This window comes from Plasmodium malariae (genome assembly GCF_900090045.1).
Source record: "Plasmodium malariae genome assembly, contig: PmUG01_00_8, whole genome shotgun sequence".
In the NCBI taxonomy this organism is placed as follows: domain Eukaryota; phylum Apicomplexa; class Aconoidasida; order Haemosporida; family Plasmodiidae; genus Plasmodium; species Plasmodium malariae.
Window position 1 is genome coordinate 1 of NW_021638326.1, and position 23,503 is coordinate 23,503.

Below are 23,503 nucleotides of genomic sequence, written 5' to 3' on the forward strand. Positions count from 1 at the left end.
AAATTATTATATAATTAGTCTTGTTGTTTAGCATGTATTTATAGAGTGTATGTATTGATTTAAGTATTTACATTTTTTAGAAACATTAAACAAAATAATTTATATTAAAAATATAAAAAAGAGGAAATCTGTAAGCAATTTTTCTTCTTCAAAACAAAAAAAAAATATAGATATACATAAATAAATTATAGTTCTAACAATGTAAACGTTATATTACATTCTATACAAATTGAACATTTAAATGCAAAATGTATATTTTTGTAAGTTTTTAACTGTATATTTAGGGTAAATATGATAATTATATTTTGAAATTTAATATTATCTTTTATTTGACAAGTTTTATTAGTATGTATTAAATATAAAAAATCATTTTATGGAAAGCATGTAATCTTTATTAATATATATATATTTATATAATAGCACAATTCACATATTGTATATATACTTAAAAAGAAGTATATTTAATATTTACAACAAATTAAACTATTTGCATATGAATTCCTATTTAAAAAAAAAAATTAATATAGGAAAAATTATATATACTGTTTAAAAAAATAGAACAAAAAAATATTTAGAAATAAGCAGTTCTTCTAAAATTAAAAAGGCCTATTTATAGCTGAATTTTTATAGGAATTAAATTATATAGTTTATTTATTTTTTATTTTGATTTTATAATTTATATTTATATTTTTGTAAATATTAAAAATAGGTTATTATATTTTTTATGTAGTAACATTACTAGTAAAAAACTAAGGCAAGAAAATTGTGCAAAAAACTAAATGAAACTAAATAAGATTCTTTTTCATTATTGTAAAAACTAGATTACATATACATTAAAATAATACAAATATAATTATGTAATTTATGTAATTTAAAAATTGTGTTATAAATTTAGCTATTTATTTACTTTTTTAAATTTTAATTATAATTCGAAAAAAATACTTGTTAATGAGGATATTATAATTATATTTTACAGGATTAATATAGTTTTTGGTATATATACAATAATTTAAAAATTATCGTTCTCTTCAAAAAATCATAAAAAGAACAAAATATTGTAGGAATTATATTTGATGATTTTAATAGTATTTTTCATAAAATATTATTCATTTATATATTTACGTCGATTCATTGATCATCGTCAACAATATATGTTCCTTATATTATGTATCTTTAAAAGAATAAATAAAAAAAAATATATATTCCTTCTAAATGTATAAGCAGATAAATTACTAAACCATATATATTAGTAGAATATATTGTTATTCTTTTTGATTTCTTATGTATATGTTACATCTTGCATATACTATTCTTATTTGTAAATTTATTTCATTTTATATATTTCTAAATTAATGAAATTATATGTAATATTGATGCCATTTTTGATTTTAGTTTCTTTTTTTTTTTTTTTCTTATTTAATATTTTTTCTAAATATATATAATTAATTAATAGAGAATTATAAAATTATGTAAATTAATGTAGGGATTTATAATTCAGAAACAGTGATATAAATTAAACTTAATTAAAGTAGAAATATTAATGAATTATAGTAAAACAATAAAAAATTACTCCTTATTTGTTTTTAGAATATATATTTTTTCATATATTAGGTAGATCGCTAGATATTTCCTTTAAAAAAAAATTATACACTAAAAAAAAATTGTGTCTACTTGGCGATGAATTAATGCATTTTTTATAATTAAATTAACAAAAATATTTATTTTTTTTATTATTTCTATTATTGTATTATTATAATAATCTATATTTCATTCAAAATTTGAACTTTTTCCAAAATAAATATTTATAAAATTTGAATTTAATATGGTATAGCATTCTTAACATAAGCAATTATTTTAATATATACAGGAATATATAATATATGTATTCTCTACATTCTATATACTATATAAAATAAATATTCAAATATAAAAAGTATTTACGTATTTATTTCAGAATTTATTGATAAAACAACAAATAAATTATTATATAATTAGTTTCCTATATATAATAATTAGATTAGATATTATAAATATTTATTAGTTAATTCAAATTATTTCTTTTTAAGAAAAGTTGGTTTTTCTTAATTATGACTATGATAAATATTATGCAATACATTTTAAATTTATTTTTGTATCATAGATGTTTTGAAGTATATTATAGCTATGTATATTTTTTACTTACTTAAGAAGCAATGATAAAAAAAAAATTTTAAAAAGAATTTTGCTTTTTATTATTAGATGTATAGTATAATATTATTAACTTCTTTATATTGATTACATTGTAATATTATCTATATAATGGGAAAAAAACAAAAGACAATCATATTTATTAATTTTTTTGGGTTTATCCTTTTATCTTGGATATGTCCTTTTTACATTGATGTTGTATGATAATATTATTTAAGGATATTTGAAATACTAATATTTTTCTGTTTTTTTTTGTTAATACTTTTTTTTTCCTTCTAGCTTATTTATACTATTAAATAACAAATATTTACGTATTATTTTTTTAGAGCATGTTCAATATATCATTGGATAAGTACTGCGAGCTTAAGAAAATACAAAAAACAAGGAATTATAGATTACTAGGAAAGTGTACACATAATATGGATTTAAATTTTATATGTACAAATGAAGAAATACTAAATATTGGATTAAATAATAGAAACGATATATGTAATAATGAAGAAAGTGTGAAAACACAAATGAAGCAGTCAAATGGAAGTTCACCAGGAAATACAAGAGGTCATAAAAAATATATGAAAAATAAAACTTGTACATTTGAAACAAAAAAATATTCTCGTATAGAAAAAAATATTCAAGGAACTTGATTATCAGGATTTTCTTAAAAACAACAGAACAATTAGTGATAAGTTGTACAAAAAAATAATAATTAAAAAAAACAGATTACGGTTTGCTTTGCCTTTATTATTGTTTTTGTTGTTTTCATTAGGATTAATATTAGATTTTTCTTATAATTGTGGCCTTAGTAGGGGGTTATATAAGTTATTGAGTTTTTCATTAGGTCCGTCAATAATGAAGAAGTTTCACTGTTATTTGAAATCCACTGTTGGCTCGTTTTTCAAGTATACCAATGATAATAGTAGTAAAGATTTTTATATAACACCGTTTTTTCATTTTATAATATACTGCGTACTCTTCTTTATATTTGGTATAACTCTTATATTAGGAATTATTTATTACCATAAAAAAGTTAAAAAATTTGAAAAAATTAAATTCAGGAAAAGATAAAGTGAATATTAATAAATGTATTTCTTTTTGTAATAAATTCCTTAATATAAAATAGCTTCTATAATATCATTAACTATATGCTTATTAGAAATACTCATAACTGATTATATTTTGGAGCTGAACTCATATATATATATAGTATTTTTGATATATATGTGTAAAAATATATTTTCTAAGATTTTTCGGAATTTGAATGTTTTAATATTTTTTAATTTACATTATAATATATTGTACTACTTTGAATAAATATAATAGTTTTGTATATATTTTTTCGTTTTATAATTTTTTCTATGAAAATATAATATATATTTATGTGTATTAAAATGAATAATGTAATTCAAGATTCATATAATGATATTGATTGTGATAAGTTATAATTGATATAAAACATTCGTTTTTTGTTCATTATTTTTTTCTAATCTATAATGATTATAATTTCTTTCCATTAAGAAAATGTATTATTAATATTGTATTCGAACTGAATAGGTCTTCTTTATTATATAATGATTAGAAGACAATATATTTTCTTAGAATGATACATATATATATATTTATATACTTAAAAAAAATTAAAATTTATTGTATAGAAGTAATTCTTAGGGAAATAAACTATGAAACAAAATAAAAAAAAAAAAAAATTTTAATATATGCTATTTTTTTTCTTAATGATATCCTTATTAGGACATTAGTATATAATAAATATCATTTATTTATTAAATATCCACTGTTTATAATTCTTTAAGAATTTATACGTTTTTTATCTTTCCATTTAAATAGATAGTTAATTTTATTACTTTATATTTTTCTTTATTATTGTGTTAATTCTATTTTGGAGACTTAAATATATATTATATAGAAAATTTATGAATAAATTAACTATATATTTTTTTTAAATTTCACATACTTAAAAAATTAATTCATTGAAGTTGAAAATATATTAATATATAATACATATAAATTCCCTTTTTCTTTCGTTTTTCATATTTTTAGCAATTTAAATATATGCTTATGTCTATAAGAAGGTGAATTATTGTTAAGGGAGATAAATAAATATATATTTTTTACATGATCATATAATAATGTGTAGGTAATTCTTTATATGTATATTTCCTATTTTTTACGTGAATATTTATAATACTAGTTATTACCATTTTGGAGGTGTGTATATATACATATAGTTTATATTGTAAATTAATAATTCATTTATATTCATAATGTCATTTTTAAAATAATATAAAAATAAAAAAAAAAGAAGAACTACTTTTTTGTAAGCAAAAATTAATGAGTAATATAGATTTTCTTTATCAACTAAGTTTTAATAAGGTTTGTTTTATAGTATACATTATTTATTTTACGTGGAATAAGTAGATAAGTGTAATACATAAGCATAAATATGAAAATATTTTTCGAGTATTTTTTTTCAATAAATTATATTTTTATTCCTTACAAATAAACGTTTTAATATAGTACTAATATATGTTTGAGTTTGATAAATATATATACTTACACTATTAATTATTCATTAAAATAATCCATGTACATTAATTTTAATTTTTTTTTTAAAATATATATCTGAGCTACAGAGAATGAGACGGATATATATAGAATATTCTTTATGGAAAAATGAAAACATGACTAAAAAGAATTTTGCTAAAAGAAGCAATTACTTTTTTTATTTAACCTTGTGTTTATTTTTAATATAAAGTAATACTATAATTAGTTAAAATATGTTATTCTCTACAAATAACATGTATGAGCATAGATGTATGTAAATATTCTACCGTTAATATACAAATTCTTTTATGTTTTTTTTTAATTGAAATATTATATTTAAAATAAATATTAATAAAACAAAAAAGAAAATAAATTGATGAATTTAAAAATATTTTATTTATAAATAACACAATTCCATAACATTAAAAAATATAATTTTTAAAAAATAAGCTGCAATTATAAAAAATTAGTTCGTACTTTCTTTAAACATATATTTCTTTGTTGATTAGTTGGTACATTATAAAATAAATTTTTTTAATTATATTTGGAATGTAAAAATCTTTATATGAATAAGGACCAACTAAATCATAAATTTTAATTTAGATGACACAAAATATTTTCTTTAATTAATATATGTTTTAATAATTAATATTCATTAAGAATAATAAGTGGTTTATCTAAAATATAAAATTTGCAAAATTATAATTTCTAATAGCATAAATTACACAAATTTATTAATAATAGTTTTAATATATAGGGTAATGTATTATATATATATATCCTCTATCTTCTCTATTAGGCATAAACTGAATATTTACATATAATTAGAAATGTCATATATCTAAGTTATTCTGAAATAAATAAAAAAAAATTATATAATATTTAACTAAATAAATAATTAAATAATATTTTTTTTTTGAATATTTATAGTTCAATTCAAATTATTTTATTTTGAAGGCTCTTGATTTTTATTAAAATATACTTAATCATAAAATAATATAATATATTTTTCATTTATATTTCTATGTAGTTTTTTCAAAGTGCATTCTAGTTATGTATATTTCATCAACACTTTACCTCAAAAATATAAAAAATAATAAAAAAAAATTAAATAAATATTTATAGTGTCCTTTATCATTAGACGAATATTATATTATTATTAATTTATTCATTATTTTAAATATTACAATATTAAAGATATATTATATGGAACTAAGAATTAATAAAATATTATTTAATATAATATCTGCTTTTAGCTTTCTATCGGGAATTTTCTTTTTTAAAAATGATGGGGTATGATAATATTGTATATATTATTGTATAATTTCTAATTTTCGTATTTTTTTTTTTATTAATACAGTTTTTTACAATTAAATTATTTATACATTTTAATAATAAATATTTGTTTTTTGTTTTTTTATCAGATTACGTTTAAAGATTTTTTATATGGAAATTGCATTATGAGTAAAAGTTTATATACAAGAAATTATCGATTACTAACAAAATATAATCAGGATAAAGATTCAAATAATATATATTTAAACGAAAGATTTCCAATTAATGGTGCAAATGAAAATAAAGATATTTATAATAATATATTGTGGTATATAGACAAAAACAAAAAATGCAATAAAAATATGTTAAATAAGGCTCAGTACTATACAGAAGTTGTGGATTACAATAATGGAATATTTGATGGAAAACATTTCCATTTTGAAAAAAGATTAATCAAAAAAAAGGATTATGATCATTTTCTTGAAAAGCAGAGAAGAATTCAAAATATAGCTTTAAAAAAGATTAAGCTTAGAAATTACCGATTTGTAGGTATTATATTATTACTTTTTTTCTTGTTGGGTATAGGATTACCAATATTACAAGGATTTAAATTGCTACAAAGTGCAGGAGATAGTATTAAAGCATTTTCATGGGTAAAATCCTTTTGGGATATTGTTGAATCATGGTTAGATAATGCAAAATATCATTTTTTTATAATATCATATGGAACAATTATTTTCATATTATTTGTAATACTTTTAATAACGCTTCCCAATATTTTAAGAAATAATGAAAAATATAATAAATTGAAGTTGATGATGGAGTAAAATAAGTTATAATATATGTGAATTTTTCTCAAAGGTAGTTATTTATATGAAGTAATATATTTAAAGTCTTTGGTGGTATATTCCTAATATGAATTCCTATAATTGGAATAATTCCATAATTTCATGTGTGTATAATTTGATATATTAATACACAAAATTAAGTATATATTTCGTTAATTTTTTTTTGAATTTAAATATTTTTAAAGATACATTTTGAATTTTAATGTATTATTTCAGCTTAATTATATCTAGAATAATACATATATATGTATATTTAAATAAATATTTGTGAAAAATCTACGTCTTTGCTTTAAAATGAATATATAATATCAAAACTTATATAATTTTATAGACCTCTGGTAATATTTATTTCTACTAAATTGTACTATTCTTTATATTGTATCATATTATGTCTAAAATTACATTTCAGTTTATTACGAAACTATATTATTAACATGAAACTAGAAATAAAACTGTCCTTATGTTGAACCTAATTATAAGAAGCTAAAGTATAATGATGTATTGATATTTATATATATGTTTATTTTTTTTTCTTCGCTTAAAAACACAGTTATTGCTTATTATTTAAAATAAGCTTTACGAAAAATATACAACAAAACATATCTATTGTAGAAGTCATTATAAGGAACATGTAGCTTTTTTGAATTTTATTAAAGTAAAATTATAAATGTATAATAAAATTATATGCACCTTAATAATAATTATTTATAATTGTTTACAAACTAGGGTTATTTAAATCTTTGCACTTAACAGTTAAAAAGGATTATTATATTCTTAGTGTACATGATTGTTGAAAAAATCTATTTTTTCAAATATTATTTAAAAATATATGGAATTGATGTTGAATTAACTAATATTGTTTATTTGATATATTTTTTTATGTCGTTGGAGTATTATATAAAAAACTTAATTTTAATCATATATAATCAGATAATATCGACAAATCCTCTTTTTTTTTTTTTTTTATAAATGTATAGTTTTAGAAATGTGTTATAAATCTGTAAAAATTTAAATTAATATTAGGGCAATTAAAATAAATATATATATTGCAAAATAGTTTGATTATATATAAATACATAGTTGTATATATTTTTTATTTTTCATTATTGTCTATAAATATAGTCAGTAAAAACAATATATATATGAAAATATTATATATTTACAATGCTCATGAATTACTATATATGTAAATTTTTATTAGGATTTAATTATATTTGGCTTTCATTTTTCATAATTTATTTTATAATTTATATATGAATTAATATGAATTCTTAATTGACTAAAGATATATTTCATATAAAAAATATTAAATGTGAATTAATAAATGATAAGATAATGTAATGATATAAATTAAAAGATATTAAATAAGAATAATTTAAAATATGATAAAAAATGTATAAATAATTTAAACCAGTGAAAGAAGTATAATATTAATTTCTGAAAATTTAGTTATTTGGGAAATTGAGTAGTATTTTAAATTTATCTATTTTTTTTTTTTATAATTTTTTAATTATTTCTCGAAGAATATAATATATTTTAAAGAAAACAAATGTATAAATTTTTATTTTGTTTGATTAATATAATTTTACGCATATCATATATTTATTATTATCATATTTAGGGTTAAAAAAAAAATTTTATATAAAATACATAAATACTTGGGTATAATATATTTTTTCTATTAAAAATTCTTTTAATAATATTTTACGTATTTATATAATTATGTAGATTGGTTATGATTAACCTTTAAAAAATATCCTGGTATTTTGCTTATGCAAAGGGACTAATAAAAAATGATATACACTTTCTTTAAATAACAAAATAAAATTAATTAATTATGTATTCTAGTAAATTTAAGGTTATTCACACTCTAAAAAGTTATGTACATATTATACGCAATATATATTATTCGTATTTGTAAAAAATTTTAATTTTTAATAGATTTTTATTTAATATAATTATAAGTAAGATTCTTGTAAGAATATTATTTTTAAACATTTTTTTAATTTATTAATACGCTTTTAAATATATATATTTTATTGATAAAGAAAAAAGTTAAGTGTATTGAATTTAAAACTCTTCATTCAGAAAATATGATATAAATTAAGTTTTCTTAAAAAATTAAAAATTTTAAGTATGATGATATAATAAATATTTTTCTATATAAGCGTTAAATTATATATTTTTTAAAATATTATATAGTAGTACTGTATAAATTTTACTTTTTAAATGTATGATAATATAGATTACAAGTATCATAATTTATATAATATGATATACAAAAATTTACTTTTTTATTTAATATTATTACTATTGTTATATTATTATGATAATTAAATTTATTTAAGAGTAATTACTATTTTTTCAATATATAATGCTTATAATATAAGAATTATTAATTTGAAATAAGAATTTATATATATAATTATTCTCTTTCAATATATAAAAAAAGTATTCTCTATAATTTATAAAATGAACAAACTCATTTTGTTTATAATAATAAGGAATAATATATATTTAAAAAAATTTTTTTTGAAGAAACTAATGGAAAAATTATTTAACAACTAAACTATATTAAATAATTGTATTAAATATTTTGAATAATTATGAATGTATGTGAATTATGTTATATAAACGAATGTTTGTATATTAAAAATAGTATTAAAAAATATTTAATAATTCTTTGAAATTCGTTTTCTTTGTTTATGATGTAAAGTATATTGTAGTTATAAATATTTTAATTATATATTATATAAAAAATAAAATGATAATGAAATAAAATTTAAAAAATAAATATTCAAATATTTACAATTAAATGTATGTTTTATAATAGTTACTTTATTCATTATTAAATATATTTTAATATTAAAGTTCTATGTCATGGAAGAAAAAAATAAATTACACGTTTTTTTTAAAATACGTACTTTGCTCTTCTTAACTTGGATATGTAAATTTTATATAGACATGGTATGATATTATTATTTATAAGGATATATGAATAATTCCTATTTTTTTGTAGTATTTATTTATTAATAATTTTTGTTATCATAAAGCTATTTATACTTGTAAACAATGGATATTTGTTTTTATAGAGTATCTATAATAAATTTTTGAATGAAAAGAACCATGCTAATATAAAAATAGTTACCGGAAATTATCGTTTATTAGCAAAGCATAAACAGGGAAGGCGTTCAGATATAATGTGGAAAAAAGAAGAAATTCCAAATAATAGGGAATACGAAAAAAAACCTATCTGTAATAATGAAAAAGTATCTAAAGGAAAGAATAAACTTCGAAATGAATGTTCATTAAATAATGCAAGAGATTATGGAAAATATAAAAAGTGTAAGTCTTCTGGGGGTAACATAGAAAATTATTATTTTGGAAAAAGAATGTTAGACAAAATATACTATAAAAATAAGGTTAGGGCCGCTATAAATTCAGATTTTGAGTTTTTAAGAAAGGACATATTATTAAAATTAGATGTTATTACTGTATTATTTAGCTTCGTTGTACTATATGCATTAGCAGTCATTCTTTATAGATATTTCTCTTTAAAGAGTAGTAGTACGTTTGAAATACCATTTGATAAGTTTGATTTGCATGAAACAAGTATAGCGTTGTTGGTAATAGCGATTATAGTTATACCAGTTATGATTTATATAGGCAGAAAACTCATAAGAAATGTAAAGTTAAAATATAAAAAATGTGAAATAAATAATACGGCATATCCTTCTTTCCGTAAAGCACTTTTTTTGTAACAATACATACATATAATTTCCTGAATGTTATACAAAAATAGCGAATATACCTGTAATTGCTTAAATTTTATAAAATTCCTCATATCTACTTATCCTTTTTTATGATGAACATTAAAAATAAACACTTTTTATTGTTTTTTTAATTTGACTATTTTGACATTTTCCAGTGGATTTAGAATATTTTCTACATCTAATATCATATCATGTTTCACATATATGTTTCTGCATTCAAAAAGATCTTTTTAAAAAAATATTTGTATAGTCCTTAAAATTAATAAGTAAAAACGGATTTATATAATGTTATTGTTATTGTGAGTTGATTTGTATTTATTATCATAAAAAAGTGTCTTAATTATTTTTAATATTTTTTAGTTTTAAATAATATGGTGTTAAGTGAATAAAAAATGTGTAATGTACTTTTAAAATTATAAATGAGCATGTATTAGTTAGTAAATAATGAAACGAACTTATTGTATATCTCGCTTCGATATATTTTTTTTAACAATAAAAATAAAGTTCATTTTTATTCGGCATAATATATTTTATAATAAAAATATCAATCATATTTATTTAAAAAATAATTTTAAAAGATATTTTATTTTACTTATACGTTAAAAATATGAAGTTATAGATATAATGTAAATAATATAATTTTTAATTAGTATTCGAAGTCTACGTTTTATAGTAGATATTTTAATTTTTCTCCTGTTACATTTTTTCTTTAAGTTCATTGCTTATGTATATTATTATATATTCAATTAATTCTGCCTTAAAAAAAGGAAATAAGCTTCGATAATTTAAGAAATTAAAATATGTTTTATATATATATATATATATATATATATATATATAACAAAATGGTAAATATAATGAAATATATATTTCTAAAATATATTTTTGATTTGTGAAAAAACTTCTTTTTATTTAAATCCTATATTATTAAGATATAAATAAAAGTAATTGTTTTATTACATTAATTGCCTTTTTATAAAAAATATAATATTAACAATATTTTGAATTTGTAGAACTAAATTTATAATATTTATAGATTAATTCTATTAAAAATATTTCATTTTGGTAAGGTATAAATAAATTAGGAAGGGGATATTAGTTGATTGTTTTATAATATTTTTTGTTATATACCTTATTATGCTGTTGAAAATGTACGTACATATATATATATATATATATATATATATATATATATATATATATAGTATAACAAATCGTTTGAGTGAAGTTAGAAAAGACATAACTAATGTCTTTATATTTATTGGAAGTATGAACGATATTCTGACATCTCTTATCTCTACTAAGTTTATAATTATCATAAAGAAATTCCTATAAAAAATAATATAAAATGCCCCTAATTAAAGAACGATTTGCATTTATTTTTTTAATATACGTATCTAAATATCGAGTTAATGTATTATAATTACAGTAGTACATATTTTCTGTTTTATTATTTTGAATATTGTATTACGTATAATACAAAAAATCTCTTATTTAAATTAATAACATATGTTCACATATATGGTAAAACCCCAAGACATAAGTAATTATGTGCAGTAATTAAAAAGAGAACATAATGTGTATTTTTTACTTTACGAACTAGTGAAGCATATGAAAATTTGAAATGATGTAAAATTGGTTTATCCACATCCAAAAGATCATATGTTGAATTATGTCTATAACTTCCAAGAGAACTATAGAAGTGGAATTCTACATGAAATATCAAAGCAAAAAAGAATTACCTTTCAATTTCTTTTATCCCTTATATATTGTTATGTTAATTGCTACTAGTTATGGAAGTATTTCACATGTTTTTCATTTTGTAAAAAATAAATGAAAGTTAAACGTAAAAGTATAAATACTTTTTATTCTACTGTAATATACTTTAGTGAAAATTTTATAATTCCAATATGGTTTCATATGTTTTTTATTTTTTTATATGTGTAATTGTTTACTTAACATAGATGTTGTATAAATAAAAAAATATTAAGGGAACAAAAAATTAAAAAGTGGCTCTATAAAAGAACACATATATAAATTATTAAATAATGGATAGAATTGTTCCCATTTAAATTTTAACCAATAGCTGAATCACTATACCTTATAGTCATTGATAAATATCTTTAGTACAGCGCCTTACAGAATATTTAGAAGATAAAAACGACAAAAATTTTGTATAATTCGCTAAATATTTAATTCAATATAATTTCAAAGAAAGAAGTAATAATAAAATCTCAAAAAAGTGTTATTTATATATAAAATATATTTATTTATTATTTATAGAATAAGGTTTTTATTTTAATTTCTATTTTTTTTATATATATATATAATAATATTGTGCGTCGTAATTAATATATATATTTCTAATTTTCTTTTTTTTTTTTTTTTTTTTTGATTATATTAATATTCCTTCTAAATGTTTACAATTAATTAAAAATAATTAAGTAGTAAGATATAAATAGTTTTCACTTAGAAATAATGATATATATTTATTTTAATTAAATCTATAACTTTCAAAATTTTTCGAAAAAACAGGAAAATTAGAACTTATTTAACTTTATATATTTTTTCAGAAATTAGGTATTTTCATATATACTCGATTCTTTAAGCATGGTCTAGAATATAAAAGATCGTATTTCCTTTATGCATAAATATATTATGCTGTTATATTAACATATTACAAAATATTATGTAAAATATAGTTATCCTCATTTATTATTACTGTTTTTGTATTGTTATAATTAATATTTTTTTACAAATAATTTCTTTTAAAATATCATGTTAATAAAATTATAATTTTTAATGACAAGATATTCATAACATTACTTATAGCTTTGGAGTATGAAATAATGTATTTTATATGTATACTATACGATCTATATGGTATATAAATTCCGTATTTCCTTATAATATGGAAATATTATTTTTTTCATAATATATTCTGAATGAAATTAATAATAAAAATCATTTAGTTAAACTACTCTGCTAAATAATTAAAATATATATTTTGAATATTTTTATATAAATTAAAATTATTTTATTTAGATGAAAGTTATTTATTTTTAATAAACACTATAAAGTTAAAAATTATATAATACCATTTTAATATTATTTTTGTATATCGATGTTATAAAATACTTTACATTTATATAAATTTTATTAAGTAGATACAAAAAAAAAAAAAAAAAATAGAATTAAATAACTACTATAATATCCTTTGCCTTTAAGAGGTTATAGTATAACTTTTTATGTGTTTTTTAATAAATATTTTAAAATATTTAAAGAACAGAACATGAAAAAAAGCATTATGATTTTCTCATTTATTAAAATTGTTCTACTTATCTTTTTAACGTGGATACCTCATTTAAGTGATCATGTTGTATGATAAAATTATTTAAGAATATTTTTGTTATTTATATTTTTTATTTTATATTTTTATGAATACTGATTTCATTATTATATTATTTATTCATTAAATAAGTATTATTTTGTTTTGTATTTTTAGATTACGTTTAACAAATACCTAGGCAAAAAGTACATGCTTGCTATAAAATTAGACGACAGAATATATCGATTACTAGCAAAATATAAAAAGGATAAGGATTCAAAAGTATTGTTAAGAGACGATATATCAAATAATGGAATGGACCAAAAAAAGGACATATCTAATACTGAAAAGGAGTGCACAGAAAAAAAGAAAGAATTATATAGAGGTTCATTAAATAATTATGGTAGACACAAACAAGATATGAACAATAAATATTCTAAATTTGTGACAAAAAAATACAGTTATCTTGAAAAAAAAATATTCAAAGAGCTGGATTTTGTAGATTTTCTTAAAAGCAACAAGAATATTAGTGATAAGACTTACAAAAAAATAATGCGTAAAAAATTCTCATTACGATTAGGATCACCTTTATTATTGTTTTTGTTGTTATCAACTATACTTATAGTAGATATATCTCTGCGTTTATCATCTGAGGGAAATGGATTTTGGAATCTATCAGGATTGGGAACGATTTTAAAAGAATATGAGGACAAATTGAAGCCTTATCTTGAATGGTTATCAAAACCCCTATTGACTTCAGCAGATAGCGCTTCCATTAGTGTACTAGGACCATTATTTAGTGTTATATTATTTGTTATACCCTTTTTAATATTAGGTGTCACACTTATATCGTACATTTTATATTACCATAGAAAAGCTAAAAAATATGACAAAATTAAGTTCAGTAAAAAGTGAAATGAATAATAAAAAAAATGTTTTTCTACGTCACATATCTTTCAATATGATTTAATATCTATAATATAGTTTGTTATATGTATAATAAATATATAGTTAATTTTAGAAACTTTATACAAGCAATTACATATTAACGCCTTTTCTAATTCCCATAAATTAAAATGTGTTCTCAATTTTTTTATGAATTTGAATGTTTTAACATTTTTAAATTTGTATATTGAATTATTATATTAACTTAATAATATATTACTACTTATAATATATATTTGTTTATTTAAATAGATTTCTATGAAGAATATATTCTTGTACCATAAAATGAAAACATAACAGTATAATTTATATAATATTATTAGAATGTTTTTTTTAGTTATATTCAAAATAATAAAAATTTTGCTTACTCTTTTTTATCTTGTCATAGCCGAAAATTACTATCTTTTAATATAATTAAAAAATATAAGATTAGATTTAATTTAACAATAAATATGTCTTTTATTGTATTTAATAAAATAAAGTGAGTATATATAGTTCCACTGTTATATATATATATTTACTAAAAAAAAACTTAATATTTATTTTGTAATATATGTCTTTGAGATATATGCTATTCCTATTTTCCCTAAAAATTTAATAAAACATGTTTAATTTTATTTTTTTTGAAAGACATAAAAGGGGAATTATTAATATATAATAAAGTGAGGTTCATTTTATGCATGGATTATTTATAAGAGTTAACTAATTTCGGAACTCCAAATCCTTACAGTTTAATGAAAAGTTATGAATATTTATAATTTTATTATTCTTCATAATTGTAGTATTATTTCTATTTTGAAAAAATGAACTAATAGTAAATTTTATTGAATATATATAGATAAATATAATACATATAATTCGTATTTTTTGTATCATTCAAATATTTAATTAACAAATTAAATTTAATCACATAATAATAGGTAATATGTACAAATCCTTTTTATTCTTCCCCCAAATATATGTAATATTCTATAAATGTTTTATATGTCTACAAAGATATAAATTATCATTTCATTAATTAAATTAAATATGTATTTTATACAACCATTTCATTAACTTTAAGAATTTATTTTTATATTTGTCCTATCTTTTATGGAATTACACAAATAAATTATGTAAATACTAATATTATTTAAGGTTCTATGCATATGTATAGTTTACTTTTACTATAACTAATTTACTAATATTTATAACTATTATTTTTTTAATAAGGTAAGAGTAACATTATCGAATTATATTTTTTTTCATATAATTCTTTAATATAGATTTGGAATTCAGGCTATATATAAAAAATAGTCTAGATTTATTAATGGAATTTTAGTTTTAGTAGAAACCGCATATAAGGGATTATTAGATTTATGCGAATTATGATGTTCCAGGAAATCAGAGTATTTCAGCATTTATTATTTAATTATTACAATTAAGTAATTGTTGATTTAGTTATGTTTTAAATATATTACATAAAAAATTTTGATATAATAAATTTGCACATTATTTTTATCATTGTTAAACACGTAAAAGGAAAAAATAAAAAAAATCATGATAAATAAATATTCCAATGAATTTTTGAGGATGTAAAAAAAATTAAAGTATTCTCTTAATTGTATTAAATGGAACTTACATTTTATTATAATTTATTTGATAGTACAATTTTTCTACTGTTTACTTTATCAGTTTTTATGCTTTAACTTATTTATACGTAAAAAATTCTTTTTAATTAGGTAACATTTTTGCTGTTGAAATGATAAATGTTTGTAAGGAATACAAGAGGTTGTCATTAAGAATGTAAACATATGAACATATACATTAGTGGAATAAAAATATATTTATTTCATTTTACGAGACTTGATTTAGCAATTCAAAAAAACCATTTTAACTGTAATAATTTACTTTTTGTTTTTTTTTTTTAAGTAATTATAATTTTTTGCTTATAATGGATTTTTAATTTTTAATTGTGTAAAAATGTAGAAAGTGTAACAATAACATGTTACAAAATAATTTTCTTGTCATAAGAAATTTTTATGTTATGTAAAAATATTAATTGTTTATGTTTCTCCTTAAGAATATGTTTTCAATAGTATTTATTTAAACAGAATAGTATATTATGAATTCTTTTATAACTTTCTCAATATGAAAAATAGTATATTATTCATAATCTAAAATTTTCTTTTAAAAAACTTTTATATAACTTAAATTTGTATTTAACATGGCTAGATTTATTTATAATATTATATGATTATTTTTATTTGCACGTATTATTATTTAGTATCACAGAATATAATATGCTTTTTATTTATTATATTACAAAGCAGTAAATATAATTAATATACATAATGCACTTATTTTTTATTTTCTATGATGCATAAAAATAATCCACAAAAATTATGTATTAATTTAAGGCTATTTTTAATCTAGAATAATACTATATTTTAAAGGAAAATTATACTTGGAAATCTAAAAAATAAAAGGATAATTTAAGAAACAAATAAAAAATTAAAAAACACGGGGAAATGTATTTACAATTTTTATTTTTGGAAATCAAAAATATATATTATTGTACAAACAAAAAAAAATAATAAAAACATAATATATATATATATATGGTATAAATGCAAATGTATATTTTTTTATTTAACATTTCACTCAATAATATTATATTTTTATTTAATATTATAATATAAAAATATATTTCGTTTTTTTTATAATTATGAATGTTTATTGTGTTCTCAATTAATAGCTTTAATATATTCTAAGCTCCGAAGCTAAAAGAAGAACAACTATTACTAATATACATTTATGTAAATTTAAAAATTTATTTCAGAGTTTACAAAACAAATATAATATATGTTACTATATATTTTTAATTTTTATATATTTATATTCAATTTTTTTTTATTTTATTTAATAAATATATATTAAATCTTAATGGGTAAATAATATAAATATGAATGTTTATATATCATTTTATTATGATAATTGTTATTAATAGAGCTTTATAAAAATTTTATTCTTATGAAGGTGTATTATATTATTACTTAATATAAAAAATTAGGCATCAATTTATATTGTCATCACTCTTAGAAAAGTATTTTAAATTATTTTAATTCATATAAACATATAGCGAAAACCATATAGAGAATAATGTTAACGATTTTGATAACTTATTAAGATTGTTGTTTTTGGAATGAATGATGCTTTAATAAACTATATAAAAAGATTACAAAAATTTTAAGGAAATACATAATGCGAATAATAAAGATCGTAAATATACTTATTCTCCTTTAAATATAATAATGAATTCAGGAAAATTAAGAATATAATTATATATATTTGAAATATCATTTAATATATATTTTAATAATTATTAAGAATTTAGGTAAATTTGAAATAACTGTTACATATAGATTTATATTATATAATATATATTATCAAGATTATGCACTTATTTACATCTGAAATTATATTTTTTTATTTTGAAAATATATATTAATTATTGTATTTTGTTTTTAAAATGAACTTATTTAGCTTTTATTTATGTAATTTTTTATTCAGAATAATTCATAATATCATGGTACAATCGTATATATATTGATATAAATTGTGGAAATAAATAATATTATATAAATACAATTGAAATATAAAATAACGTAATATTTTAAGTTTCCAATATTTAAAAGAAGTAAAACGATGTGTGTAATTTTATAATTTTAGTGTATAACAATCCTTTCAGGTATTTTAGATATAATTAATAAAAATATTCTTAAGAAGCACTTTATATATAATATAATTTATTTATTAAGAATACATTTATTAAAGCATAATATTTTTTTCATTAATTAAAATTTTTATATCAGTAAAAGAAACTATTTTAACATTAAATGGATATTATGTATTAGAATAACTCTCAAAGTTGGATAAATACGTTAGTATATCATAATTTTCATCCTGAAATATGATCTACGTTCATAAAAAATATTATTATTTTGAAAAAAAATATACAAGTGGATAATAATTTCTTTGATATGTAAGTTAAAATTCTTATGAATATAATGTAATAAAAATTAGTATTTATGTTTATATAACCTTGATATTAACTGCTTTATTATATATTACCGCAAGATCATATAATATTGATATATATGAATATTTTACAATATAATAATTTATTATAATTTACTAAAGCATTACTAACCTAATTATTTTTATATTTTTTTCAAAACTAAATGCTTGAGTTTTTTATGACATAAATGGTAATTTCAAATATAATAATCACGTATATTTAAAAACATGTTCCTACTAATTAATATCAATTTAATTTTTAAGATAAATATAAAATTATACATAACATAATAAAAGATCATGGGCCCTTGTTTTTTATATTTAGAAAGATATATTAATTAAAAACGTTATATTATTGAACACAGATATTCTATAATAAAATAGAATCTATAAGGGAGTTCATATGGGCACGTATTGGGTTTATAATAAACGAAAATATTAAAATATTTTTATTTTAATGATTCGTTTCTTTAGAAGAACAATGACTTTTTATTTATTGAAATTATTTAAGTATTTATACATTTCGTATTTTTTTCTTAATTTTCGTAATGGCCTTAAAAGAGAGTTAACGTCATTTAAAACATATGAAAATATTAGTAATGAAAGGAAGAGTTAATGTCAAATTCAGTGCAATTCAAGTGTACATTTGAAAGATTGGAAGGAATAAACGGATTTGTATGATTATATCACAAACCACAGTACTACTGATACTTATTCTAGTAGTTCTGATGGTTTTATGTATTGGGGATATTGTAAATACCTTAATTCAATTAAATCACTGTATAACATGCACAGAATGAATTGTTGTAATTAATTTTGGAAGGATATTTGCAAAGGTTATTTTAATTGTGAAGAAGACTATAATCACAATTATTTAATAAATAAATTTTATTTTGAGAAAAGCAAGATTTCAAATTCTCAAAAAATTATGTTACACATAACTACGGGGTGTAAAGAGTGAAAGCGAGAATTTTCAACCAGAAGAAATCATTACTTTTAACTCAATTGGATACAATCAGAGGGGGTAATCCTTATGGTAAGTAAGTATAGTCATGTAAGAGCATACCAATAACACCAGAAGTTTCTAAAAAAAATGATTAAATGAGAAAATATTAAAGTGAAGCCTGAATTATGTGTTACTGAATTTGCGCATAAAGTGCTAGTGTTCAGTGATATATAAGAAAAAGTAAATGCTGGAAGTAATATCTCGGATAAGGAAAGTAGTGTTTGAAAATCTGAAAGAAAAGGAGTAGTTAAGTGTTTCTTTTTTTTTATTAGATAGAAAGATTGTTATAGTTTTTCAAAATTTCTTGCATTAGAAGTTTTACAAAATTCCCCGTCTCCGGTACGAAGCCCAATATTAACAGTAGCAGAGGCCCACAAAAGAGAATCCAATAAATTAAAGTTGAATCATACAGAAGATTTATAAAAAGTTAAAAAACGTTTGCACATTGTTGATGATAACATTAATACTTAAGTAAGTTTAATATGTCTATATCTATTTGATTCTCTCTAGGTATATCAGTTGCTCATATTCTAGCAGTAACTGTCGTTTTTCTCCTTTTTTACAGAGTATAAACAAATTACATATTAATATATAAATATTTTATAATGCTGTATATAATTAAATTTGCTTAAAAATTTATAATTATAAAGTAAAACTATATTATATTTTTTTCATATTATGCATTTTTATATTAGTTTACTACAATATATTCATAGTTACATAAACGGACAAAAAAGAGGAAAATAAAGAATTATTCATGTAAAAATATAAGCAAATCATCATAAGCTTGTACATCAAGCAGTTTTGGTAGATATATTAAAAGATATCTAGTAATTAGGACTTGTTCTCTTATTTAAGTTACCTTGTGTTAGTATAACCCATATAACGAAGTGAATTAGAATATGAGTATTTAAAAAATAATAAATTATAATTTATAAGTAATGTTATTTTATAAGAACAAAATAAAAGAAGGAAAAAGAAAAAATTCAAATTAAAAGGAAAAAAACATATTTATAAATATCATAGAACTAATGTGTGAAAGTTATAAAGTATTCAAATAGTAATGTTATAAAGAAATAAAAAAATAAATAAACAAGAAAATAAATAAACATAAAAATTTTGTATGATATTATAAACTATATAACGTAAACGTAAATTAAATAAGTTTTCCTTAAATTAATAATACAAAATGACACATATTTTACATATGATAAAATTAACAATAAATGTTTATCAATAAATAGATTAGAATATATTGATAAATATTAGATATAAAGTAAAAAAATTTGAAGATTTAACAAATTTTATTATAAATATATTTCTAAAACTATAAAAAAGTATAAATAGTGATTTATAATTTATATTATAAGTAATTATAAATAATGTACTTATTATAAAATGTGATAAAAAAAATCATTGATTGATATCGTAAAGAGAAAATTGAATAATCAAATATTATGTACAATGATAAATTTGTTTTACAAAATTCCGTTATAGAATAATTATAAATGAAGTTAAATAATAAGAATAATATCATGAAAATATCTATATATATAATTTATACATTTCCTTTTTTTGTATATATAAAATAATAATTAGTGTTTATGTTTTTTGATATTATTCTTTACTTTTTGTTGTAAGGTTCCTTTTACTTAACAAATTACTATATTTAGATGTATTTTTATATAAACTAATATAAAAAATTTATAATAAAATAAAATGGACTTTATGATTATATATAATTTTTTTTAATTACTTTAGTATATAATAATTCACAAAAATATTCTGATAAAATTTATATTAACATAAGAAATATATTAATAATACATGAAATTTTTTTATTTTTATGTAGTATTCGAAATTATTATGGCAAGTTAAATAAGAATAAAATTTGTAACAAAATTAAAAATAAATAACACATGAAAATTAGTAATTGAATTCATATAATATTTAATATATGATTTTATATTACTTCTTAAAATATTAAATAAATTATAATATAAATATAATTATGACTACGTCATAAATAAAAATATAAATTGAAAGATGTAGATGTTTCTCTGTGAGCGGCATATTTTTAAAAGATATTTTTTTATTCTGAAGATTTTAAGGAATGAATTTTTATAAATAATTTACAAAAATAAAGTATATATATCTATATGTATATAGTGGAATGCATTTTGTATTATATTTAAATTATAAACTCAAAAAGAAAATATTTGTCAAGGAATGTCTAATGATAGTGAATGAGTGTAATAATGAAAATTTTTTATTATTGTTAAAATACAAAATATTTGTTTTAGAAAATGATAATATAAAATTTATTTTTTAATTTTTTTTACGTATTTTAGCAGAAAACTATGCATAATTATAATATTACAAATTCATTTTATAGACTATTTATTACATATATTATTATATGAAACATTTTTTTCTAGAGAAAATAAATGTAACAAAGTGCTAGAATGTTTTTATTGTGTATATGTAAATTTGAATAACTTTTTGATAAATTAATAAATTATATCATATATTATGTACAAAATAAAATAGAAACAAAAAAAATTTACACATAAATATAATCTTATGTTTACTAATGAATAAATCAAAAAGTAAGAGACATTTAACATAATAAAAAAAAAATATAAAAATATGAGCATTTAATAAAATAAAGCTCCCATTAAATAAATGATTAATGAATGAATTTTTCTGAATATATGACACTATATGTGAGGATATTTTTATTCTTATTAATATAATTTTGTCCATAATATTATTAGCGACTCAATATTCATTTTTTTAAAGATCATAATTTTTTTACAATTGAACATTCTTAAGAATACTTATATTTATGTAACAATAATATAAAGTATTTTGTAATTAAAGGCTGAAAATAATAATAAAAAAATATGTAATTCTAATAGCTAAGAGTAATCAGTATGTGTATATAGAACTGTTTGAAGAAATGAATAAAATTTAATTATATATGTTAGAGAGGTATCATAAAGATATATAATAATAATATATATTACTAATGATATATTTAAAAATGTTAAAATTAGGGTTATGTAATAACATTAATGATAATGTAAAAATAATGTCTTCATATTGCAATATATACATAAAAAATAAAATTATATAATTTTAAACTAATAAAAAAGAAGTTATTAATATATTCAAAACTTATTTTATTCAATGTAATATTTGTGATAGTTAAAGTTAGTGCAGATTTCCTTTTTTTGTATTATGATAAAAAATACAAAGGAATATTTATTGAATATATTAATTACTCCTTAAATTTAATGTAAAAAATAGTTATAAACATTTCACAATGAAAGGAGGTATTAAGTAAATTATATTTTCTTAATACTAATATATTTAAGGAATTTTTTTCATTATAAGCTTTCTTTTGATGAGTACAAACTATGCAAAGCTGATTTTATCCTAATTTTATGGTAAATAGATTTATATCAATATTTCTAAATATCACATAATAATGAAAAGTTAAGAAAAATATAAATAAATA

General features: G+C 17.9%; 3 protein-coding genes and 2 pseudogenes across 5 annotated transcripts; all 5 read left to right on the top strand.

Annotated features, from left to right (window-relative positions):
• The first annotated feature begins 2,298 nt into the window (after positions 1-2,298).
• On the top strand, positions 2,299-3,252 carry PmUG01_00020100 (annotated as a pseudogene). Its single transcript is given in 3 exon segments — positions 2,299-2,385; positions 2,514-2,822; positions 2,836-3,252. Coding segments are annotated over 3 exon segments (813 nt in total).
• Positions 3,253-5,952: 2,700 nt separating this feature from the next.
• PmUG01_00020200 (fam-m protein) lies at positions 5,953-6,848 on the top strand (the record flags this gene model as incomplete). The annotated part of the gene is made up of 2 exons (XM_029006766.1): positions 5,953-6,039; positions 6,171-6,848. The coding sequence occupies 2 exons, from the start codon at positions 5,953-5,955 to the stop codon at positions 6,846-6,848; spliced, it is 765 nt and encodes a 254-aa protein (XP_028859277.1).
• Positions 6,849-9,749: 2,901 nt separating this feature from the next.
• On the top strand, positions 9,750-10,630 carry PmUG01_00020300 (Plasmodium exported protein, unknown function; the record flags this gene model as incomplete). Its single annotated transcript, XM_029006777.1, has 2 exons — positions 9,750-9,836; positions 9,962-10,630. The coding sequence occupies 2 exons, from the start codon at positions 9,750-9,752 to the stop codon at positions 10,628-10,630; spliced, it is 756 nt and encodes a 251-aa protein (XP_028859278.1).
• A 3,304-nt stretch (positions 10,631-13,934) lies between these two features.
• PmUG01_00020400 (fam-l protein) lies at positions 13,935-14,885 on the top strand (the record flags this gene model as incomplete). Its single annotated transcript, XM_029006788.1, has 2 exons — positions 13,935-14,021; positions 14,148-14,885. 2 exons carry the CDS (start codon positions 13,935-13,937, stop codon positions 14,883-14,885), a joined length of 825 nt encoding a protein of 274 aa, XP_028859279.1.
• A 4,759-nt stretch (positions 14,886-19,644) lies between these two features.
• On the top strand, positions 19,645-20,765 carry PmUG01_00020450 (annotated as a pseudogene). Its single transcript is given in 7 exon segments — positions 19,645-19,821; positions 19,835-19,843; positions 19,858-19,926; positions 19,941-19,988; positions 20,002-20,442; positions 20,457-20,546; positions 20,676-20,765. Coding segments are annotated over 7 exon segments (924 nt in total).
• Positions 20,766-23,503: the final 2,738 nt, after the last annotated feature.